This window comes from Pelobates fuscus, chromosome 2, assembly GCF_036172605.1.
Source record: "Pelobates fuscus isolate aPelFus1 chromosome 2, aPelFus1.pri, whole genome shotgun sequence".
Lineage (NCBI taxonomy): Eukaryota > Metazoa > Chordata > Amphibia > Anura > Pelobatidae > Pelobates > Pelobates fuscus.
The window spans coordinates 156,037,635-156,063,458 of NC_086318.1; the positions used below are offsets into that span (position 1 = coordinate 156,037,635).

The window sequence follows — 25,824 nt, forward strand, 5'->3', positions numbered from 1 at the left end:
CTGTCTTTGTGCATTGTGTTATTACAATGTTTTATGACTTTGTGTGTATGATAAATGTCTTCAGATGGTAACTGTGGCTGTGGCAGGGTGAGTGAGACAGAGTTGGGGTTTGAGAGTGACAGAATGAGGGAGTGAATGTGCCATGGTTGGAGGAGGGAGGGTGACAGAAAGAGGGGAGGTGAGAAGGAAAGTGAATTGATTTTTAACTGGCTATTTGGTGGAAAGTTAGGTAAAAGAGCAAATAAAAAAAAAAAAATCGGCTCACCTATAGTGCAGCAGTTACCAATGCAGGGTGTGGCTCATTTAACTTTATCAAGCATACTCTTACCAGCAAGGGTAGGGATTGTACACTGAAGGTCATTGTCACAGTTCATGCTCTCTTCAAAAGCATGCATAGGTTCTGCACACATTTACTCGGAAACCCATAAAATAATTTGAGCCATGAAAGTATTGTGGTTTGCAGCCTCTAACATATATAGATGTGGTTTTTTTTTTTCTTCTTAAAATACCATTCCTTGTTCTTACTAATGCTGTATGCAAGCACTGGCTTATTTTCCATATCCAATCCCCATGTCTATTGATGCATACTTCATAATTGCCATAGACAGAGACTGGTAGAGTTCGCTTTTCATGGGGATGAGCAAAGAGACAATCTTTCCTGTAAATCTTAAGTTCCAACAACATATCTTGGAGCAAATCTAAGGCATAATGGTCGGTGCCTTGCCAATCAGATGCAGCATTCACCCAACAGAATGCTTCTCAGAGGAAGGCACTGGCTAATGTTTCCTTGTAAAGCTCTACATTTCCACTTGAATATTTCTTCAAGCGGAGTGAATCGGGAAACCTTTCTTGCTGCCAGCTTGACTGAAATAAGGCAGTTCCCAAATTTGTCCAAAGCAATCATAAACATGCAGCTTTCTCTTAATATTGGCACTTTTCTGAATTGCAACAATGAGGGTACTTTAGCAAGCTGATGTGCTTAAGGGTTTGGAGTGTCTCTAACCTGTTTATAAACATTTTTAGTACTTGTGGCCTGATGGTAACCAGTAGTTACGTTTTCAGACCTTGCCAAAGTGCCATAAGAAATTTAACATACCTGAAAACAATGCAAGATTGTATCACCTTGGTGAATAATTATTCACTGGTTCTATTCCTTTTGAGGAGTAAAAATCACTAGGGGCAATACACAATTTATATTGATCTTAATAAAATATATATCTAAAAATAAAAAAATATTTTATATATATATATATATATATATATTATATTTTTTATTTTTATTTTGTATTTGGTTTGTTTGAAAGGTATTTTGGTATGATAAGTCTTTCTATACAGTTTAACACCTGAGACGTGTACGTAAGAAAAACAAACTCTGTGCCATAGAAACTTAATTTTTTTGCACTTACATTAATAGGTTTTCAGGGACCTGTCAATGTTTGTTTATTTTTTTTATGATATATATATATATATATGAGTAGATGATGCCACTTGTCTACATAATTAGTGAAATGAATAAATCTATTGTAAATAAGAAGATTGTTAACTTAAAGTTTCTATGATTAATAACTAGTGATCGTTTTAGCTAGTTTTGTACATATTGTCAAGCTTAGATTAGGAGTCACTCTTGCTCACTTGTTAATGTTTCCATCAGCTCCCAGGCTAAATGGCACATCTATGCTTGAAAGGCGCAGAGATACTGGAGGGTACGAAAGCTCATCCACCTTAATGAGCAGTGAGCTGGAATCAACCAGTTTCTTTGACTCCGATGAAGATGATTCCACCAGCAGGTAAGGAGTTGGGATTGACATAATCAATGTACTTGTCCACAAGAAGACAGTATTACTAGAGATGGATATTTTACTAATGACCCCGTCCTATGCTAGTGATGACATGAGACACAATATAGACCTTATCTGGTGGGCTTTGTCTACTCCTAGTGCATTTCACAATGGTAATGGAACAAGGCTGGTGTGTCCTCAACCCCCTTGCCTCTAAATATGATCTCACTGGGTTAAATTTACAGTCTAATATTATCTCTGTGTCCACACTTGTACATCCAGCCTGTGTTGTCTTGAATTCTCTAAGCTTGGGACCGTATGGAATTTAAAATTTTGCTTCTCCATATAACCCTGCTGTGGGTAAAATAAAAAAAGACTTCACTATAAGCCCAACCCTTTTAGCCATTTATGACATGGTAGAATGCATGGGTTCCAGCAGATTGCTCCCTGTAACCTTAGCCTCCCTATGGGTTAGAGTCAGTATATCACCAGTTTCCTTCAATTACAGAGTTTTGAATCTTCCACTTAATTAAATCACTCTTGACCTTCTTTGCAAGAGATTTCCTACTGGCCACTCCTCAATTCTCTTACTTGTTTCTTTTGTACTACTGGCTTTCTTCCTGATCTGTTTACCCTGAAGCACTTATATACAAAGCCAAACTTAATAGATCTTGACCAAGTTATGTCTTAATCTGCTTACAGGAACAATTCTGTAAAATGGTATTCAGGTGGTATACCACACCTATTATTCATAAATACATGGGCAATACTTACAATAATCCTTTGCTAGCGAGATCCTTTTTTCCATCTTTGGTGGGAATGTTTCAGGATTTCAGAGTTTTGAGGTATTTTCAGATCTCCTTTCAAATGTATGCCACAAACCTAGGAGTCCAGTTATCCCTTTCTCAGGATAATATGATCAAAATAAAAAAATAGTCTTCTTTCTAAATTGTGCTCAGCTACTTGCAAAGCTGTCGCTTGTTTGCGAGATGCCATTTGTTTAAATGTAATTAAAGGAACACTAGTCACCTAAATTACTTTAGCTAAATAAAGCAGTTTTAGTGTATAGATCATTCCCCTGCAATTTCACTGCTCAATTCACTGTCATTTAGGAGTTAAATCACTTTGTTTCTGTTTATGCAGCCCTAGCCACACCTCCCCTGGCTATAATTGAAAGAGCCTGCATGAAAAAAAAACTGGTTTCACTTTCAAACAGATGTAATTTACCTTAAATAATTGTATCTCAATCTCTAAATTGAACTTTAATCACATACAGGAGGCTCTTGCAGGGTCTAGCAAGCTATTAACATAGCAGGGGATAAGAAAATCTTAATTAAACAGAACTTGCAATAAAGAAAGCCTAAATAGGGCTCTCTTTACAGGAAGTGTTTATGGAAGGCTGTGCAAGTCACATGCAGGGAGGTGTGACTAGGGTTCATAAACAAAGGGATTTAACTCCTAAATTGCAGAGGATTGAGCAGTGAGGCTGCAGGGGCATGTTCTATACACCAAAACTGCTTCATGACTACATAGATGCCATTCTATATCTCTTGTCTGCATACATAATTATTTTAAAAATGCTATGCAATTGTTAACTATTTCTCATACTGCTGGGGATATTTCCCTGTATGTAATTTGAAAATCATAAATGTAATTACCTAAAGGAGAACTATAACCATAGATATTGTCCCCTTCACAACTTGTCTTCTGTGCAAAAGTAATATGGTGTTATTTGATCTTGCCTTGTATAGGCACTCCTTGAGCCATGTCAATTTAGATTTATACTTATTTAAAGACCAATATATATTCATTCCAGTAATTTCTTTTTCTGTCTATGCAGGTTCAGTAACTCTACAGAGCAAAGTAGTGCATCGCGTCTAATGAGAAGGCACAAAAGACGTAGGAGAAAACCTAAAGCTCCTCGTATAGAGCGGGTAAGCAGGCATAATGTAATATAACTAGGTAGTTAGCAAGGGTAAGGAACATGCACAACAAAAAAAAGTTTTTGTTCAATTATGAACTCCAGTGTGGACCTTCATTATGATTATTGTGAATTTGTTGTCATCCTCCTTGCAAGCAGCAGATATGTAAAGGAAATTTGTTAAGGTTTGAGCTGTTTTTATTTCAGTACTATTAAATTCTATTAAATTTGACACTCTGTATGTGCATGATCACCTCTGAAATTGCACATTTTGGGAGATTTGTCCAGTTTTATGGAGAAGCTGTGAATTATCTGGGGTCCTGTCATGACATCTAACAAAAGACAGTGAAAGGGGACATATAATGGTTTATCAAGGTTCATTTTGTTTGTTTTTGGATGACATTTTGAAACCGTTGAATCTGATTTAAGCATTATATGCACAATGTGTGGATAGTTTAATTAATGATAGATTCCAGCTATTAATGACTAGAAGTTTTATGAATTACCTAAAGTACCACAAATGAAAAGCTAACCCCTGTAGGCGTGGACTCACTGCACTTGTTTTGTTTTATATTGTATGTGTTTCATTATGAATACACTGCTAACCTGCTTGTTTTATTTTTTTGTTTTCCACTAGTCCTCTTCATTTAGCAGCATCACTGATTCTACCATGTCTCTAAACATTATCACAGTGACTCTGAACATGGGTGAGTATGAAGAGAAGGCGCTCCAACATACTTTACTTTTTTTAAACTAACCAGTAGACAAAATCACATTCTACTTGCATCTAAAAGTTTTCTTTATATTTTAATTGGCCAATATCTATATCCATACTCATTTCCCCTTTTAGATTTATTTTTTGCATGCAGAGGGGTTGTTTCCCCCTAAATTATATGTGGTTAATGCTGCTAATACCCCTTTATGCTGCTGCATTTGCTTATATTACTTGTTTGCCAAATGAAACGTCTCATGCTTCTCTATCACTTAGCGTAAGGCTTCTGTAATATTGTTGTGGTGATGTTGTTTCTTAAAGTGATTATCCTACTTATTAGAGAAATATAATTTCCTCGGTATCAGTATTGTTGGACAAAGCAATGAACGTGGTGACGGAGGCATCTATATTGGGTCCATCATGAAAGGGGGTGCTGTGGCAGCCGATGGGAGGATTGAGCCAGGAGACATGTTATTACAGGTATGTATTATAGGAACACCAGCCAAATATTTGGACTTTTGTCAAGAGGACATGGATGCTGGTAGAAAATATTAGGCTGGCTAATGTTAAATTAAAAAAAAAAAAAAAAGTATTATTTTTTTTAGGTAAATGATATCAATTTTGAGAACATGACAAATGACGATGCAGTGAGAGTCCTAAGAGAGATTGTGCACAAGCCAGGGTAAGTAAAATAAAGGGAGTAGACAGTTCTGTATAAGTTTTACATCCTTAGCTCTTAAATCATCTTTAGTATTACTCTAATGCCATTCTGGGTTTTTGTTTCTGAAAACCTTTTTATCTGTAATAACACCGGGCTATGAAAAAATGTGGTGCTCGTTTTTTTTTGTATTGTTTTTTTATTATCAGATAACCTCTAAATACCCAATGAATAAAGTAAAATGATAAACTTGTTCTGCCTTTCGTAGGCTAAACAAAGAGTGTGAGCAGAAAAATATTTTGTGATTTGTCCGCAGTAACTTGTAATGTGCATATTGAATTCCTAGGTGTAAGAAATTAATATACCACTCTGCTTTTTTTCTTTTTAAAAGTGCCCCTACAAGTTTGAAGTTAAGGATGTGTTCCCTGTTGAGACATGTATTCTATATGTGCTAGGGTCACAATAATTTTGTGGTAGGAGGTTTAAATATTCAACAATAAGATGTTCTGGTTAAAGCATCTCTTCTTTCCTCCCCACAGACCCATAACTCTCACTGTTGCCAAGTGCTGGGATCCCTCACCTCGTGGTTGCTTTACATTACCTAGAAGTAAGTTACAACGTGCAGAATGTCAAAATTTCAAACAGATTTATTAACAAATATTGCCAGTGATAAGCAGCGATTTCTGATTGCTCTGAGAAACCCTTGCCTTGCAGCCTAACCAGCCAGTGCTGTACACTGTGAATTCTGAGATTTAACTACATTATATAAATGAAAAGCAAAGTTAGAACTGAGTAACCTAATCCCAATAGCTGGGATAGGAACACAGAGGTCAGTATGGTGGTACCAGATCCACCAGGTGGGCTTGAACCCAAAACAATACGTATAAATAAAAAGTGAATACACCCCAATAAAGGGCGGGGACTCAGTACTGGATTTTAAAGGAAGGAAAAATGAAAACTGCAACTATAATAACTAGCTTAGAGCTAGGATAAGTGGGGAGATAATCACAAATATCCGCAGCTATATATTCCCACAGTATCTAGTAGATTAAGTACTTTATTGGGTAAAAACAATGAAAAAATTATACAAATGGAACTTAATGCTGGGAAGCAGATAAAATAGTTATGTATATCACAGCCCCACAATCCTTATTTAGTGGCCAATAGATGCAGCCATACTCAATTGGGGCTTAAATCAACTCTAGTAATGGCTGCTAAGTCCAAATAAACTGGATTGCTATAAGGGAATGTTCACTAAATAGTGATCGGGCTAATACATATAACCTTGGAGGCAAGCGACCATATGGCAACAGAGCTGTAGTTATGAGTACAGTGGGATTAGATAAGAAGAATTATAATGCAATAAAGACTCCAACTTCAAAACAGCAGTGTTATAGTGAAAGTATTCTTATCCCCGTTGATGCAGCGAAGTAACAGCAGCCTCATAACAAAAATGAGGGGAGAATGAGAAGGGACTGCTTTCTATGTGAAACACACAATTTTCAGCAAATCTAAGGATGCTCTGAATACTAGTCCCTAATTCTCCTAAAACAACACCTTTGTGTGTGTTCGAAGCTGATCTCTCAAGTCCTTGCCTCCAAATGACTCCCACAAAACCAAAAGTCTAAGAACAAAACATGGTGCTAAACACCCTGTGCGTGCATAAGTGCTAAAAGTGCTCTATAAAGTGAGAGTTAGAAATAAACCCGACGCGTGTTTCGGTGCATATAACTGCACCTTCGTAAGGGGATAACCTTACTTCTGTGTGGGGATAGTGTTTATACAGTGCCTTGCAAAAGTATTCACCCCCTTTGACCTTTTTACCTATTTTGTTACATTACAGCCTTAAGTTCAATGTTTTATTAATCGGAATAGTCTAATTTGGGGAAGTGAAATGAGAAAAATGTATACATAAAACAATTTTTTAGAAATAGAAAACAGAAAATTGGCATGTGCGTATGTATTCACCCCCCTTTGTTATGAAGCCCATAAAAAGCTCTGGTGCAACCAATTACCTTCAGAAGTCCCATAACTAGTGAAATAATGTCCACCTGTGTGCAATCTAAGTGTCACATGATCTGTCATTACATATACACACCTTTTTTGAAAGGCACCAGAGGCTGCAACACCTAAGCAAGAGGCACCACTAACCAAACACTGCCATGAAGACCAAGGAACTCTCCAAACAAGTAAGGGACACTGTTGTTGAGAAGTACAGGTCAGGGTTAGGTTATAAAAGAAATATCCAAATCTTTGATGATCCCCAGGCGCACCATCAAATCGATCATAACCAAATGGAAAGAACATGGCACAAGAGCAAACCTGCCAAGAGACGCGGCTGCCCACCAAAACTCACGGACCAGGCAAGGAGGGCATTAATCAGAGAGGCAGCACAGAGACCTAAGGTATCCCTGGAGGAGCTGCAGAGTTCCACAGCAGAGACTGGAGTATCTGTACATAGGACGACAATAAGCCGTACGCTCCATAGAGTTCGGCTTTATGGCAGTGGCCAGAAGAAAGCAATTACTTTCAGCAAAAAACAAAATGGCACGTTCTGGGTTTGCGAAAGGCATGTGGGAGACTCCCAAAATGTATGGAGGAAGGTGCTCTGTTCTGATAAGACTAAAATTGAACTTTTTGGCCATCAAAGAAAACGCTATGTCTGGCGCAAACCCAACACATCACATCACCCAAAGAACACCATCCCCACAGTGAAACATGGTGGTGGCAGCATCATGCTGTGAAGATGTTTTTCAGCAGCTGGGACTGGGAAACTGGTCAGAGTTGAGGGAAAGATGGATGGTGCTAAATACAGGGATATTCTTGAGCAAAACCTGTACCACTCTGTGCGTGACTTGAGGCTAGGACGGAGGTTCACCTTCCAGCAGGACAGTGACCCCAAACACACTGCTAAATCAACACTTGAGAAACATGTAAATGGGTTGGAATGACCTAGTCAAAGCCCAAACCTTGAGTGGTTTAAGGGGAAACATGTAAATGTGTTGGAATTACCCAGTTATGCACATTGACCTTTTCTTTTATTTTGTCCTATTTGTGGTTTGCTTCAAAATAAATAAAAAAAAAATCTTCAAAGTTGCGGGCATGTTCTGTAAATTAAATGATGCAAATCCTCAAACAATCCATGTTAATTTCAGGTTGTGAGGCAAGAAAACACGTAAAATGCCAAGGGGGGGTGAATACTTTTACAAGGCACTGTATATCAATGAGGACCAATCTGATGTGTGCTGTATTAGTCTACTCCATATTGCTGTCAGGTGTGGGAGGGGAGTACGGAAGGGGGGCAATAGCGTCAACTGACAAGTCCGCCCATGGCTCCTCCCCTCAACCACCCTCCTCCGGCAGCCTCCCTATAGAAGATGTCATCATTAGTGGGAGTGTCTAACATAACCCGTAGGTCTGCCCTTCCTAGAGATCCCTCCTAATGTGTATTCGCCGGCCACATCACCTGAAGGGGGAGTAGACCTATTATAATTCACAACCTAATGCTGGATAATGTTAGAATAGTGCAAACTGCTAAGTCTTTTGTTAGATCATCTCCCTCTTACCGAATCCTTTAACCCCTTAAGGACACATGACGTGTGTGACACGTCATGATTCCCTTTTATTCCAGAAGTTTGGTCCTTAAGGGGTTAAGGGACACCATAGGCACTATATCTGCTTCATCTCATTAAACTGGTTATATTGTCTGGAGTCCCCTGGTACCATCATTTCTTTCAGCATTAAACAGTTTTTAATGTTTTAATGCTAAACAAGAGTCCCCGGCAGTCCATCCCCTTTGTGCTGCTTTGGCTAATAAGGAAGTATTAGCCTGAGCAGCAATGGGCAGCTGTGATTGGCTGAGAGTGTCAGCTGACTGCTTTTAGCCTGTCAGAGCTCCAACTGACGGTATGAATGGGTATGACAACAAGGAAGTGTGTAATCTCTGCCTTAGTTACACATATTGAATGGGTGGCCAGGGACAATTATTTCGTGGCACACTGCACAAAAATGGTACAGCACTGAATGGAGGGACAGTGCCAGGGCACTCCAGGCACTATAACCAATTCAAAGAGATGAAATGGTTATAGTGACTACAGTGTCCCTTTAATATATTTGGATATTCAGGGAGATTGGATCTAAACGAAAGACATGGGGAGAGAAACTCCTTTTAGATTCCAGGCTTATAGCACTAGTATAATTCCATATATTGGTCTGTGTAATAATGTTCTTAAAGGCACCTCAATTTACAAGGGATGGATAGTATCCTGGCGCTACATATGTTAGAGTAATAAATGCCCTCAAATAAACTGTATAATTTTTGAATATTTCATATACATTTAGATATTAAGGCATATCAGTTTTCAAAAAATGGATAGCGTCCTGGAGCTACATATGTAAGAGTAATTAATGCCCTCAAAAAGATGTATAATTTGTGAGTGTTTCATATACATTAAGGTCCCATGTCATTTAATTCAATAGGGAATATATTAAATAGGTTGGCATCAACCCTTTCCAACTTAGAGGTTACATAGAAACATAGAATATGATGGCAGATAAGAGCCATGCGGCCCATCTAGTCTGCCCAATTTTCTAAATACTTTAATTACCGTATATACTCGAGTATAAGCCGAGTTTTTCAGCCCATTTTTTGGGCTGAAAAACCCCAACTCGGCTTATACTCGAGTCAAGGTCTGTATTATGGCAATTTGCATTGCCATAATACAGACTGGGGGAGAGGGGGGCTGGCAGAGCTGAAACTTACCTGTTCTGCAGCTCCTGTCAGCTCTCTCCTCCTCCGCGCCGTCCGTTCAGCACCTCGGTCAGCTCCCAGTGTAAATCTCGCGAGAGCCGCGGCTCTCGCGAGACTTACAGTGTGAGCTGATAGAAGGAGCTGCACGGACGGCGCGGAGGAGGAGAGAGCTGACAGGAGCTGCAGAACAGGTAAGTTACAGCTCTGCCAGCCCCCCTCTCCCCCCCACTGAACTGCCAATGCCACTGGACCACCAGGGAAGGAGAGCCCCCCTCCCTGCCATGTATCAAGCAGGGAGGGGGGACAAAAATAAATAAAAATATAAATAAAATAAGAAATAATAATAAAAAATAATAATACTAAAAAAAAATAATAATAAAAAAGGGGGTATAAGGACCACTGTGGGAGGGGGGGGGGGGGATAAGGACCACTATGGAAGGGAGGGGGTGGGATAAGGACCACTATGGGAGGGAGGGGGTGGGATAAGGACCACTATGGGAGGGAGGGGGGGGGATAAGGACCACTATGGGAGGGGGGGGATAAGGACCACTATGGGAGGGGGGGGATAAGGACCACTATGGGAGGGAGGGGGTGGGATAAGGACCACTATGGGAGGGAGGGGGGGTATAAGGACCGCTATGGGAGGGAGGGGGGGATAAGGACCACTATGTGAGGGGGGGGGGATAAGGACCACTATGGGAGGGAGGGGGGGATAAGGACCACTATGGGAGGGAGGGGGGGATAAGGACCACTATGGAAGGGAGGGGGTGGGATAAGGACCACTATGGGAGGGAGGGGGGGGGGATAAGGACCACTATGGGAGGGGGGGGATAAGGACCACTATGGGAGGGGGGGGGATAAGGACCACTATGGGAGGGAGGGGGTGGGATAAGGACCACTATGGGAGGGAGGGGGGGTATAAGGACCGCTATGGGAGGGAGGGGGGGATAAGGACCACTATGTGAGGGGGGGGGGATAAGGACCACTATGGGAGGGAGGGGGGGATAAGGACCACTATGGAAGGGAGGGGGTGGGATAAGGACCACTATGGGAGGGAGGGGGTGGGATAAGGACCACTATGGGAGGGAGGGGGGGGGGATAAGGACCACTATGGGAGGGGGGGGATAAGGACCACTATGGGAGGGGGGGGATAAGGACCACTATGGGAGGGAGGGGGTGGGATAAGGACCACTATGGGAGGGAGGGGGTGGGATAAGGACCACTATGGGAGGGAGGGAGGGGGGGGATAAGGACCACTATGGGAGGGGGGGGATAAGGACCACTATGGGAGGGGGGGGATAAGGACCACTATGGGAGGGAGGGGGGGATAAGGACCACTAGGGGAGGGAGGGGGGGATAAGGACCACTAGGGGAGGGGAGGGGGAAGTAAGGACCACTAGGGGAGGGGAGGGGGAAGTAAGGACCACTAGGGGAGGGGAGGGGGAAGTAAGGACCACTAGGGGAGGGGAGGGGGAAGTAAGGACCACTAGGGGAGGGGAGGGGGAAGTAAGGACCACTAGGGGAGGGGAGGGGGAAGTAAGGACCACTAGGGGAGGGGAGGGGGAAGTAAGGACCACTAGGGGAGGGGAGGGTAAGGACCACTGGGGGAGGGGGGTGAAGGAACACGGGGGTGGGGAGGTAAGGACCAATGAGGGAGGAGGAGGGGAGGTCAGGACATATGGGGGGGGGGGGGGGGGCAAATATCCTTGCACCGGCCCTGCATTCATACACTGCATTCATACACACACTGCATTCATACACACACACGCTGCACTCATACACACACACGCTGCACTCATACACACACACGCTGCACTCATACACACACACGCTGCACTCATACACACACACACGCTGCACTCATACACACACACACGCTGCACTCATACACACACACGCTGCACTCATACGCACACACTGCATTTACACACTATATATACATTACACACTATATATACACATTATACACACACTGTAAATAAATATTCAATTAATATATTTTTTTTAGGATCTAATTTTATTTAGAAATTTACCAGTAGCTGCTGCATTTCTCACCCTAGTCTTATACTCGAGTCAATAAGTTTTCCCAGTTTTTTGGGGAAAAATTAGGGGCCTCGGCTTATATTCGGGTCGGCTTATACTCGAGTATATACGGTAGTCCCTAGCCCTATCTTATAGTTAGGATAGCCTTATGCCTATCCCACGCGTGCTTAAACTCCTTTACTGTGTTAACCTCTACCACTTCAGCTGGTAGGCTATTCTATGCATCCACTACCCTCTCCTTTAAAGTAATACTTCCTGATATTATTTTTAAACCTTTGCCCCTCTAATTTAAGACTGTCCTCTTGTTGTGGTAGTTTTTCTCCTTTTAAATATGGTCTCCTTTACTGTGTTGATTCCCTTTATGTATTTAAAGGTTTCTAGCATATCCCCCTGTCTCGTCTTTCCTCCAAGCTATACATGTTGAGATCCTTTAACCTGGTAAGTTTTATCCTGCAATCCATGAACCAGTTTAGTAGTCCTTCTCTGAACTCTCTCTAAAGTATCAATATTCTTCTAAAGATACGGTCTCCAGTACTGCGTACAATGAGGTCTCACCAGTGTTCTGTACAATGGCATGAGCACTTCCCTCTTTATACTGCTAATACCTCTCCCTATACAACCAAGCATTCTACTAGCATTTCCTGCTATTACATTGTCTTCTTACCTTTGTCATCAGAAATAATCACCCCTAAATCCCCTTTCTTAGATGTTGAGGTGAGGACACTATCAAATATTCTGTACTCTGCCCTTGGGTTTTTACGTCCAAGATGCATTATCTTGCACTTATCCACATTAAATGTCAGTTGCCACAACTCTGACCATTTTTCTCGTTTACCTAAATCATTTGCCATTTGGCTGGAACATCAACCCTGTTACATATCTTAGTATCATCGACAAAAAGACATACCTTACCATAAAGACGTTCTGCAGTATCACTAATAAAAATATTAAAGAGAATGGGTCCAAGTACAGATCCCTGAGGTACCCCACTGGTGAAAAGCGCAAGCTTTGATTATACTCCATTGACTACAACCCTCTGTTGCCTGTCACTCAGCCACTGCCTTACCCATTCAACAATATTGGAATCCAAACTTAAAGATTGCAGTTTGTTGATAAGCCTTCTATGTGCAACAGTGTCAAAAGCCTTACTGAAATCTAGGTAAGCAATGTCTACTGCACCACCCTCATCTATTATTTTAGTTACCAAATCAATAAGATTAGTTTGGCATGATCTCCCTGAAGTAAACCCATGTTGTCTCTGATCTTGAAATCTGTGTGTTTTTAGATGTTCAACAATCCTATCCTTTAACATTGTTTCTTTTACTTTCCCCACACCTGAAGTAAGGCTTACTGGCCTATAGTTGCCCGACTCCTCCCTATTACCTTTCTTGTGAATAGGCACAACATTCGCTAACTTCTAATCTTCTGGGACTACTCCTTTTAACAATGATTGGTTAAATAAATCTGTTAATGGTTTTGCTAGTACACCACTAAGCTATTTTAATAGCTTTGGGTGTATTCCATCAGGTCACATTGACTTATTTGTCTTTACTTTTGACAGTTGAAATAGAACCTCTTCCTCTGTAAACTCACATGTAATAAATGACTCATTTGTCCTTTTTCCTAACTGAGGTCCCTTTCCTTCATTTTCATCTGTAAATACTGAACAAAAATATTAATTGAGGCAGTCAGCTATACCTTTATCCTCTTCTACATACCTTCCTTCTTTTGTTTTTAATCTAACTAATCCTTGTTTTACTTTTTTCTCATTTATGTATCTAGAAAAATGTTTTGTCCCCCTTTTTTTTTTTTTTTTTTACGGACTGTGCTATTTTCTCTTCTGTGTGTGATTTGGAAGCGCTTATAACTTGCTTAGCCTTTTTCTGCCTAATCTTATAGATTATTCTGTCTTCCTCACTCTGTTTTTTTTTATAATTACTAAATGCTAACTTTTTGTTTCTTACTATTTTGGCCACATCTGCAGAGTACCACAGTGGTTTCCTGAATTTTTAGTTTTTACTGACAAGCCTAATGCAATTTTCTGTTGCCTTCAGCAGTGCAACTTTTAAATAATCCCATTTCTCTTGGACTCCATTTAAATTGCCCCAGTCTGATAATGACTCCTTTACATATATTCTAATTTTAGAAAAGTCTGTTTTTCTAAAGTCTAAAACTTTTGTTTTTGTGTGGTGTGACTAAGTCACTGTTCTTATATTAAACCACACTGACTGATTATTACTGGATCCTAAACTTTCACCTACAGTAATATCTGATGCCAAATCTCCCTTTGTTAACACTAAATCTAGTATGACCTCTTTACGAGTTTCCTCCCCAACGACTTGTTTTAGAGGCAATCCCAGTAGGGAGTTTAGAATATGTGTGCTCCTGGCACAAGCAGCTATTTTGGTTTTCCAATTCACATCAGGAAGATTAAAGTCACCCATGATGATAACTTCCCCCTTCATTGTCATTTTAGCTATTTCCTCAACTAGTAGATTATCTAACTCTTCTATTTGTCCTGGGGGCCTATAAATCACACCTACATGAGTTACTGTGTGATTAACAAATTCTAACATAACCCAAACAGACTCTATGTTCGCCTCACTAACTTTTATTAGGCTAGATTTTATGATGTCTTTCACATACAGGGCCACCCCTCCCCCTTTCTTGCCTTCCCGGTCTTTTCTATATAAAGAGTACCCTGGTATTGCTTTGTCCCAGTCATTTTTCTCATTATACCATGTCTCAGTAACAGCGACTAAATCTACATTATCAGTTGCCAAAAGTTCATGGATCTTATTCCCTAAACTGCGAGCATTTGTAGACATAACTTTAAGTTTATCATTTTTTAACACACTTGCTAAAGGCACCTTCTGTCCTTGTTTTGGGGGGCAATTGGATTGGTGTTATATCACCCTTTTGCGCCCCCCTCCCTCCCTAGTTTAAATACATCCTAGCAAAACCTCTGAACTGCTCACTGAGAACATTTGTTCCCTTTTGAGAAAGATGCAAACCATCTTTTTTGTACAGTTTATTTCCATTCCAAACAGAGCTACCATGAGAAATAAAGCTAAATCCTTGCTCCCGCCACCATTTACCAAGCCACAAGTTAATGTCCCTAATACGCATCCACCTGTCATTCTGAGTGTTATGCACAGGCAGAACTTCAGAGAATGACCGTGTGGAAGCAACCTGACGTATATCATTGGCAAAAACACTAAATGGACAAGTACATCCAATTCCCCTTCCTGCTTTGCTCACATAACAATATTACAAATACATCTCCTTTCTTTGTGAGCAGTAGCTCCGGGAAGACATCTCACAAGACCACCATTGTCCATCTCCACACCTCTTATGATGGAATCCCCCAACAACAACTGCTTTCTGTTAGACCTCACCATAGTCTCCAAGCCTGTCTCCACAACACCACTACCCTCCGTGCCTGAGCTTGTCTCCACAACACCACTACCCTCAGTGCCTGAGCTTGTCTCCACAACACCACTACCCTCAGTGCCTGAGCCTGTCTCCACAACACCACTACCCTCAGTGCCTGAGCCTGTCTCCACAACACCACTACCCTCAGTGCCTGAGCCTGTCTCCACAACACCACTACCCTCAGTGCCTGAGCCTGTCTCCACAACACCACTACCCTCAGTGTCTGAGCCTGTCTCCACAACACCACTACCCTCAGTGCCTGTCTCCATAACACCTGGTGCCTGAGAATGCCTCCAAAACACCATTACACTCTGAAAGTGCAGAAAATGAATTATATAGAGCAACAGACTGTGCAATATGCCTTCTATCCACAACTCTAAGTCTACCCAATCCTACAATAATCCATCTGCCATTCCTAGAACGTCTCTGTTGCAGTGGCTTTGCAGCAGTTCCAGCCTGAGTTTGTTTACCAGCTAATTTACAAATCTCAGATTTCAAAAATACAATCTCCTGCCGCAATATAGAGAACTGTCTACTGATTAGATAGCATCCAAATCTCCAAAAAGTGGAACTTAAAACAAATGCATAACGACTGTTACACTGAACTAAATCTGCCATTTCAATGAGGTGAATAATTTAAATCAAACCAAACTTAAATTTTTTTGCTCTCCTGAATACCTCAGATTACCTCCAGTTTATCTCCAACCACACACTTAGAAGGAGCACTTAGATGAAGCAACCAAGCTAATGACAACAACCCTTATATAACTCCTAAAATCGCCACCCACTAGGAATGTTTAACACCTGGGTAGGCCTGTGCCTATTTGCAAACAATAGTTAATTAACCAGCAATCAATTACAAGTATTTAGCTAATCAAATCAAATGCCTTACCAAATTACCAAAAGGAAATCAAACCTTGTACAATCAGTAACCTTTTCCTACAGAGGAATCTTACCTGTAACCGTAGAAAAGAAAACTCTTGGCAAAATATTAGATAGTTGAAGCTTCTGTAAAACTCTCCAGAAAATCTCCAACCACACACTTAGAAGCAGCACTTAGATGAAGCAACCAAGCTATAATAGCCAAGGTTTCGAATATAAATCTAAACACAATAAAAAGGGAGGTATCTCCAGTGTTTTAATGTCTGTTATAAATTGTTGCAATACTAATATATCCCCTATGGATAATTAGAGATCACTAATACAGGGAGAATAAGAGAATCCTCAATTCAATCCATGAGGCGAAGTATTCAAACGATAAATCCAAAAGCATTCTCTTCTCCTCAGATGTTTTAGATTACCTTTCCTTTGGTCCAATTTGACTAATTCAATGCCCATAAACTTGAGTGCTGTATGGTCCCCATGATGGACAGTCTTTACATACCTTGATATGGAGGTTTCTATATTTCTGCTAGTTTTTATAGAGTTGATGTGCTCCAAGATCCGTCTTTCGAATGGATGGAAAGTCTTGCCCACATATAGCATGTTACACTGTCATGCAATTAAGTATACCACCCCTTTAGTATTGCAATTGAAGAAGGAATAGGGATGAAACGTCTGTCTGTGAGCTATTTTTGAAGCTTTTTGAATTTTTGCAGATAAAATTGCATGCCTTACAGCAACCACATTTGTAGGTCCCTAACAGTTTATTTGTCAACCAGTGCGTAGAAGATGCTTTATGTTGTTGAAAATGGCTGTGTACCAAGGAATCTTTGATGTTCCTACCCCTTCTAGCCACAATACCGTACACGCATTTGGTGGAATAGCATCCCTTAGTGGCCAGAATCTATTTATGATTGTTTTTACCTGGTCCCAGCCTGCATCAAATGTTGCAACACATCTGAGTTGTTTTGGATCAGAGTTGGTATGGATGGATGGAGACTTATCTTCCCTAAGAAGACTTTCTCTGTCTGTTAGGAGAGCCCCATGGTACGCTCTTTTTCGCCTAAGTCACAGGTACTGTCCAATGGGTATACCTCTTTTTTCCTGTGATCTCTCCTCCAGTTAAGTAGGCTATTGGTATCCGTACTCTTTCTGAATAAATCTGTTTTTATTCTCTCCTCTCATTTACTTATGAAGCTGCTGTTACTTAGCTGTATCAAGGGGGAAAAGAATATTTTCACTATAACACTGCTCCATGCAACAGGAGTGAATTTGAACTCCTTTATGTTTTGAAGTTGGGGTTTTTATTGCATTATAATTCTTCTTATCTAATCCCACTGTACTCATAACTACAGCTCTGTTGCCATATGGTCACTTGCCTCCAAGGTTATATGTATTAGCCAGATAACTATTTAGTGAACGTTCCCTTATAGCAATCCGGTTTATTTGGGCTTAGCAGCCATTACTAGAGTTAAGCCCCAATTGAGTATGGCTGCATCTATTGGAAACTAAATAAGGATTGTGGGGCTGTGATATACATAACTATTTTATCTGCTTCCCAGCATTAAGTTCCATTTGTATAATTTTTTCATTGTTTTTACCCAATAAAGTACTTAATCTACTAGATACTGTGGGAATATATAGCTGCGGATATTTGTGATTATCTCCCCACTTATCCTAGCTTTAAGCTAGTTATTATAGTTGCAGTTTTCATTTTTCCCTTTTTTAAAATCCAGTATTGAGTACCACCCCCTCCTTTATTGAGGTGTATTCACTTGTTATTTACCGTATTTATCAGCGTATAACACGCACCGGCGTATAACACGCACCTCATTTTAAGAAGGAAATTCCAGGAAATTCCCCCCCCTCATCCCATAGTGTCCCCCCCTTTCCATAGTATTCTCCACCCCCTCCCATAGTGTCCCCTAGTGCACTTTCCCTCCCCTTGTCCCATAATTACTTACCTTTCTTGAAGCGTGGGCCGGCTTCACAGCGCGCACCGCGGTACTGGAACTTCAATTTCAGATTCCTTTCAGTCCCACCGGAAACCGGAACCTGAAATTGAAGTTCCAATACCGCGGTGCGCGCTGAACACCGGCCCACGCTTCAAGACAGATAAGTAAATATGGTATATCGGCGTATAACACGCACCCATCATTTCCCCCCTATTTTCAGGGAGAAAAAGTGCGTGTTATACGCCGATAAATACGGTAACTACATTATAACCTGAGCCAAATCTGGTCGTTATGAACAAGCAATTAATTTTGGTTTCCTGCAGGAAGATACCACCTGTTTGTATATTTCCTTCCTTAGATGTTGGGAGCCCACAAGTCATGAAACATGGGATAAAGTCCCTCCTAATGGAAGGAGGTAGAATTACCCATTATCCATGGCTTCAGCACACTCCTCCCTCTCTAGCCTCTGCTGTGGAATCCTCAATTTTTACTTCCACCCATAAGGAAGGTGGAGTTGTTGACTCTGATTAAAGTAAGATCTTTCTTTAGTGAGTTCACCTATAACCTGCTGGATAACCTAAGGAACCAACTCCTTTTGATTATGCCTTTTTATGAAGGTAACTTAGTTTCATACCTATTGTGGATGGCCAAGCTTTACTTCCTATGTATGTCGTCTCTTTTGGAGATTTTTGAGGTTAGCTCAAGTAGGTGCAAAGGTGTATTATGGGTATGGCTACCGATTTTCCTGTCTGAAATGTAATCGGCATTCTTGGGGTGCAACCCCTTTAAGAGGCACACCGTTCCTTCAGAACTGTATTTGTTATGCCTGACTGCCATTTCAGCTGATCTGAGGTTAACATGGACACAGAGCTGTTCACCACTCATTTTATAGGTTTTCTTAATAGGTTATCTTAATCTGTTCAGGTGTAAGATCCCACAAATCCTAACTAGTGGGCTCTCATTATCCAATAAAGGGAAATCAAATTGGTTTCTTAGGCTTTTTAATCCTTTTCTGCTTGACTAAAACAGAGGTTTCTAGAGTTGGGACTAGAGGTCAGAACTTTTTCTACCTCCTCCAGTTTAAAGATACTTTATCCATTATGTAACAACTCTCTCAGGAGGTTAATTTAACAAATAAAACCAATGTTGTTGTTCATATAAAACATTTAGATCTGGAATGTATATTTAAAATAAGACTATTGGTGGGAATCTCACACTTGCCTTATAATAGCTTTTTCAATGAATATTTTAGAATATTACTTGCGACTTTGATTATTTTGGGCTGTCTGGTAGAGATAAACCATGTCCATTCTTCCCTCTGGATATTTAGTAAAACAGGATTTTACATATCTTTATATGAGCACAGATGGACAATTCAGTGATACCCAGATCCAACATCTGAGCAGTTATTTTTTTTACTTATCAATGAAATAGTTTTGATGTCTGGAGTTCCCTGTCTATCACTAGCTGCCCCGTAGCTCCGTTTCCTGTGAATGCATTAGATTGAGCAGCAAAAAGGCACCTGGGTGACACTACTTGTGTTAAACTGTTCAGCTATGGTTTTACACTGCCCCATGAAGTCAGGCACCATAACCACTTAATTGAGATAACACGATAACATTCTTATGGTGCACAGTGTTCCTTTAATTTCTGGTTATTGGGAACTTTTGATTCCACAAACACAAATGTCTTCCACCAGCCATAATATATTTCTTTCAAGCACCTGCTTAACTTATTGGAAATCTTGTGGCATTCTTTAAATAGCTTTTTCCTAATTAATACTCTCATTCCCATTGCCATTTAGTAGTAAAAACACGTTGTTTATGCAGCCCTAGTCACACCTCCCTGCATGATTTAACTTAAACAGCATTCCTAAACACTTCCTGTGCAGTGAGATCTAATCTGATTGAAAAAGAAAACATTGTTTTCATGCAGTCTGTGTTGTCACAGCCAGGGGAGGTGTGGCTAGGGCTGTGTGGACAGAAACACAAGAGATTTAACTCCTAAATGGCATAGAATTGAGCGGCAAGACTGCTGGGGCATGCTCTATACACCAAAACTGCTTCATTAAGTTAACATTGTTTTGGTGACTATAGGGTCCTTTTAATTCCATATTCTACCTCTCCAACACTTATACATAGTATATTACGGCTTTACTTATGCTGTGTTTATCCATTCATGTGATTTGTTGTCTTCTCATTTTCGATCCATGTTCACCCATATGTTTTGTTCTTCTGCTTCCAAATATTAAACACTTAAAACACTGCGTAGAAACCGCTCTTTATCCTCTTCAATATTTAACTGATTTGCTTGTTTCTCTAGGTGAGCCAATTAGGCCTATAGATCCAGCAGCCTGGGTGTCTCATACAGCTGCCATGACTGGTACTTACCCACCTTATGGTATGAGCCCCTCCATGAGCACCATCACCTCAACTAGCTCCTCCATCACCAGCTCCATCCCAGAGACTGAACGTAAGTACCAGATTGCAGTGACTGTTGTATAACAGATTAAACTTTCAGAGGAGCCCAAGTTTTGACAGCCTTATGACCTATTATTGGTGTGCAGGTTTCATATGAGGTCCAAATTTTTGAGCTGCTATAATGCCATCAAATAGTTCTAAAGGCATTATTTTCTTTTCATTATTGCATGATTTTAAAGGTAAATTAAATTTATTTTACCCCTGTCTCCTATTTAATAAAATAAATATACAAATCCACAGTGCTGTATTTAGCTTTATCCTGTAACAGAAAGCTTCCATCTTCGTTCGCTGTCAGTCATTTTTATAAGCTCCATCATTCAACATAATATGTGGAGAAACAGAAACATTGTTCGTCTCTCCTCCTCCAATGCAGTTTGTGTGCCCTGGCTGTGCCTGGAACGAAATGGATTATGATGTCAATTGGCAAATCTTTAAAGGGACATCAGATTAAAATTCCAAATTTGAGTCAGCGTATCCTGACCTTAAGCAATCTGGTCCTAAATACTAGAAAAATCCTTCTGGACCTGGTAGTTCAGAGAAATGGCCATCAGATCTACGTATGGTATCAGTAAAATCTGAGTCAACCATGAGGATACGTTGGGACATGGTTGCAATTCCACCTTGTCCACAGTTATTCGCTTCAGGTAATCAGCCATTGTATTCTGAGCCCCTGGTTGTTCTTCCGTACCCTGATCATCATGGGCTGTAATTCCATAAATATGTAGCTGTGAGACCCACCTTGATAGATATAGGATACAGTCGCATTTATATTTGAGCAAATTTGGACCCACTTGTTCTTCAGCAACCCTCTGAAGTGAAGAAGAGCCCTGAAAATGACTTGTAATTCCATACAATTGAATGGTAATATTGTGCAACATGGTCCAAATACTGTGCCAGCAATCTTTGAAAACTGGAGTCCAAGCTTATAATTGACCAATGAGGTTCTGTTCACTGGAAACCCAGAGATATATTCTCTCTTTTCAGCTACCAGGTAAGGTGTAACTCCACTGATGGGGACATCGTCAGTGGCTGGCTCCAATTAATCTTTCTCTTGTTAAACCGAGATAGGAAGGACCTTTGAGGAATCCAGAGATGCCATTGGGCCCATCTGACAAGTCTGGTGGTGGAAGCCAGGATTCCTAGTAGTTGCATATACTTTCTTGCTGTTACCAAGCAAAAGTGAAGAAACTGGAAGAGAAAACTTCCACAATCTGTAGAACTGTTCCTGAGAGAGGGGAAAAAAGCAGAGCATAGAATTTTCCATCCAGAAATGTCAACCTCTGAGCTGGTGTGAAAATGCTTTTCTTGATATTCATCAAGCAGCCAAACTTCAGGAGTTCTGAAAGAACTATATTTCTCTGTGTGCCTGCCTTCTGTGGGTCTGAGGCTACCAAAAGTAGATGATCCAGATAATAGAACAAGGGGGTGTTCTGGACTCTCAATATCACTATAAGCACGTGTAAGGTTCTTGGGGCTGCAGTGAGGCCAAATGGTAGGGCACTAAATTGGAAGTTCTCTTCTGAGATAATGCTGAATATCTAGGGCTATTGGAATGTGATAGCAAGCATCCATATATAGAGATAAGGAAATTACCCTTATAAATTGCTTGAGATATGGATCTGATTTACTCCATCCCGAAGACTCTTGACATTCAGCCTTTTGTTGGCCCTTCTTAGGTCCATTAAAAGCTTCCATGTGCTTTTTCTTTTAGCACCAGAAGAGAGGCGAATATTGTCCCTAGAACTGCTCTTGTTATGGGACCTAAGAAATCACCTTTTTGTCCAGAAAGTTTCTTACATATCCCTTCAGTGCCATACCTTTTGATTCATCTGTCTGAATTATCTTGTTGGTATAGACTCCTGTGTCTGAAGAAAAAACTCCAGTCTATAGTAATCTGGATTATGGATACCACTCAAGTCTCCAGAATGTGACGAGCCCAGGTATGTCTGATCAGAAAAAATTAGGCTCCTTGTACTGTAGGAGACGCGTTCATTGCTGAAGAGCAAAATGACGGCTTCATAGCTCTATTAGAACCTTGAAAGGCAGGTTTACCAACTGCCATGAGTTACCTCTAAAGTATTCCCTGCAGGGTCAGTAACTGCATGCATCTCAGAAATACTGGTTGCTGGAGGTTCTCCTGTCTGACCATGAGGAGCTGAGATTCTTGGAACTTCAGTCCTGAGGTACAAATACCTTGCAACCCTCAATCGCCTTTTTAATGGATTCATCCAAAGCTTTCCCAAACAGCACATCCCCTTCAAATAAAATGGTGTAGAGGGCAGACTTGGAGGATGAGTCATCATCCCAGAAACAGAACCATGATGCTTTCCTAGCTGCTATAGATAAAGCCATTTGTTTGAGAGAATATCCTAGTTTCATCTAGGGAAGTTTCTGTGAAGAAGTCAGTTGTAACCTGAAGACTTCAGACTGCATCTTCAATCTTGGCTCTTAATAGCTCTCTCCATAGTAGCCTTTAGATCTTTAATAAAACATTTTTCATGGTTGTAGAAACAGCAGTGAAAGCTACAGCTGGCTGACATCCTGCATCGGCAGGCGTATAAATATGGACAGGTCTGTGTCCACTTTTGATCCATAGGCTTGCACCTTAGTGGTGTAGTTCAGGGGTTGGAAATACCTTCCTCCACAGGATAAAGCTTGGCCTCTTTTTCTAACACCTAAGGCCTCTGAAATACCTTGGAACTTCCTTTGTAAGCCATGCCTGCATGTCATGTGGCTGCGCAGGGATAGGTTATGCTGAAGCCACTACCTTCTGGAGACTGTGCATAACGGTTTTCCTTCCACTGCTTTCTTATCATAACCAGAACATGGTGTAGATTCAGACAATACCTTGCAACTTCCTTTGTAAGCTATGCCAACATGTCCTGTGGCTGAGCAGGTAAAGATGATGCTAAAGAGGTTACCTTCGAAGACGGTCGATGCATAACCTTCCATTGCGTTCCCATCACAATCAGAACATGTGTAGATTCAGACCTCAAATAAACAAAAAATATTACCTGTGGCAAAGTGCACTGTCAAATTCTATTACCAAGAAAACAGATTTAAAGACAGCACTTATCCATGTCTTGAGACCCTGCAAATACTTACCAAATATGTTTGGGATGTTTACTGTAATTTTCCCTTCATTTTAGGTACTTTCTGGCAATTGCCCTTATCCAAGATGGCTACCGCAACTTGTATTCCCACAATGCAAGTCATCTGTATTGGGCCCTTTAAGGCACAAACTGCACATGCGCGGGTCTTTTCCCAGTGCGTTTGAGGTTTAGAGACCATAGAGAGAGCTCTGTCTGCAGCATACATGGCCCCTGAACATCCCGAGAATAAATCACCGGGACCGAGGGGAAGCATAAGACATAACGTAAAAGTGCCTGCAAGGTGGTTATAAGGCAACAAGGTGCAAAAGTCAAAGTTTAAAGGCCTCATGGTATAAAAGGCATCACAGCCTAAGGCACAGCTGCATAGTGTACCTCATTTTAAAGACATCACAGTTTAACCCCTTAAGGACACACGCCATGTGTGACATCATGATTCCCTTTTATTCCAGAAGTTTGGTCCTTAAGGGGTTAAAGACATCACGGTTTAAAGACATCACGGTTTAAAGACATCACGGTTTAAAGACATCACGGTTTAAATGCCTCACGGTTTAAATGCCTCACGGTTTAAATGCCTCACGGTTTAAATGCCTCACGGTTTAAATGCCTCACGGTTTAAATGCCTCACGGTTTAAATGCCTCACAGTTTAAATGCCTCACAGTTTAAATGCCTCACAGTATAAAAGCACAACTGCATAATGTACCACAGTTTAAAGATATTACAGCATAATGCACCGCTGCATAATGCACCACAGTTTAAAGGAATCACAGTGTAAAATTACCATAGTATAAAAACACCACAGTATAAAGGCACCCTAAAATAACAAAAACAAATAAAGTAATGAAGAGAAAAAACATACATGTCCATAAGTAAAGGGAGCAAATTGCTTACATCCTTAGGGCTGTAGGACAGGAAAAAGACTGAGGACCTTAGGAGTGGAGCCTCCTTCTAAAGCCTTTGGTGTTTTTCCTGTCCTATCGGCTGTAAGGGGTGGAGCTAACCCATGTTGTATATGCTGCCATGATTAGCCAGGTAAAGAGAAATATTATGTCAGAGGGGATGAGGGATTGATGGATAAGATGCCTGTGTTGAAATAAGCCAGTAAAAGTTGTGTGGGGAAGAACCAAACAGTGGTGAGAGAGAGAGAGAGAGAGAGAGAGAGAGTGTGAGTGAGTGAGCTGGGCTATGGAGGCGAGGGATGTGATGGGGCAGTGAAATGAGAAAAACGTCACCTATGAAGATGGTAAGCTTTCCTAAAGAGGTGTGTTTTCAGTGACTTCTTAAAGGACTGGAGGATAGGTGAGAGTGATGGCACGTGCAGCAAATTCCAGTGGAACTGCAAGATGAGAGCTGTCAATTCAGGAACAAGTAGATGATAGGAGAAGGTAATTTGCAGAGTGAAGGGAACAAAGCGCAGTATATTTATTGAGTAAAGACGACATGTAGTGAGGAGTGAAGTTAGAGGGCTAGGTTTGTGTTAGCAGTTTGAATTTAATGCTAAAGGGTACAGGAAGCGAATGTAATGATTGGCAAAGGGTGAGGTGTGGGAGTAGCGGTCAATCTGGTAATGAGCCTGGCGGAAACATTCATTAGAGACTTAAGAGGGGCAATGAGGGTATTTGGGAGGCCGGTAAGTAGTAAGTTGGGAAGTGATGAGTGCATGAACAAATAAGAAAAATGGGCGGGTGGTAGAGGTGATAATAGGTCACAAATTTAGTGCAGGCAAGCCACTGTCATAAGGTCACTCCTAACCTTTATACAAAACCAACATAATGTCTTAACACTACTTCAGACAACAGGGCGCCACAAATCACTATAAATATATATTATAGGAGATTCCCATAAATAAAAGGCAATTGGTGGAAATACAAAGTCCACTTTATTGAGAACAGTAATACATAATAGTGCAATATGCACAATGTATAAAATAATTAAAATAAATACACAGCCAAATTGGCCAAGAGCCCCTAAGGATAGCAGCTATAAGCATACAAGTTACTTGATAATGTAAAGTGCTAAAGTACAATGGTGCAAGATATAAATAGTACTGCTTCACAAACTGAAAAGAGCACAATGCACACACTTACTATGTCCAATAG

At 40.8% G+C, this 25,824-nt stretch overlaps 1 protein-coding gene across 2 annotated transcripts in view; it reads left to right on the forward strand.

Moving 5' to 3' along the window:
- DVL3 (dishevelled segment polarity protein 3) overlaps positions 1–25,824 on the forward strand; it is a 170,157-nt gene that overhangs the window by 130,701 nt on the left and 13,632 nt on the right. For both annotated transcript variants that reach the window (XM_063442874.1, XM_063442875.1), the window contains exons 5-11: positions 1,652–1,787; positions 3,619–3,712; positions 4,337–4,406; positions 4,752–4,891; positions 5,017–5,093; positions 5,609–5,676; positions 20,457–20,606. In XM_063442874.1, coding sequence (XP_063298944.1) covers positions 1,652–1,787; positions 3,619–3,712; positions 4,337–4,406; positions 4,752–4,891; positions 5,017–5,093; positions 5,609–5,676; positions 20,457–20,606 — 735 coding nt within the window. The remainder of the gene's footprint in view (positions 1–1,651; positions 1,788–3,618; positions 3,713–4,336; positions 4,407–4,751; positions 4,892–5,016; positions 5,094–5,608; positions 5,677–20,456; positions 20,607–25,824) is intronic.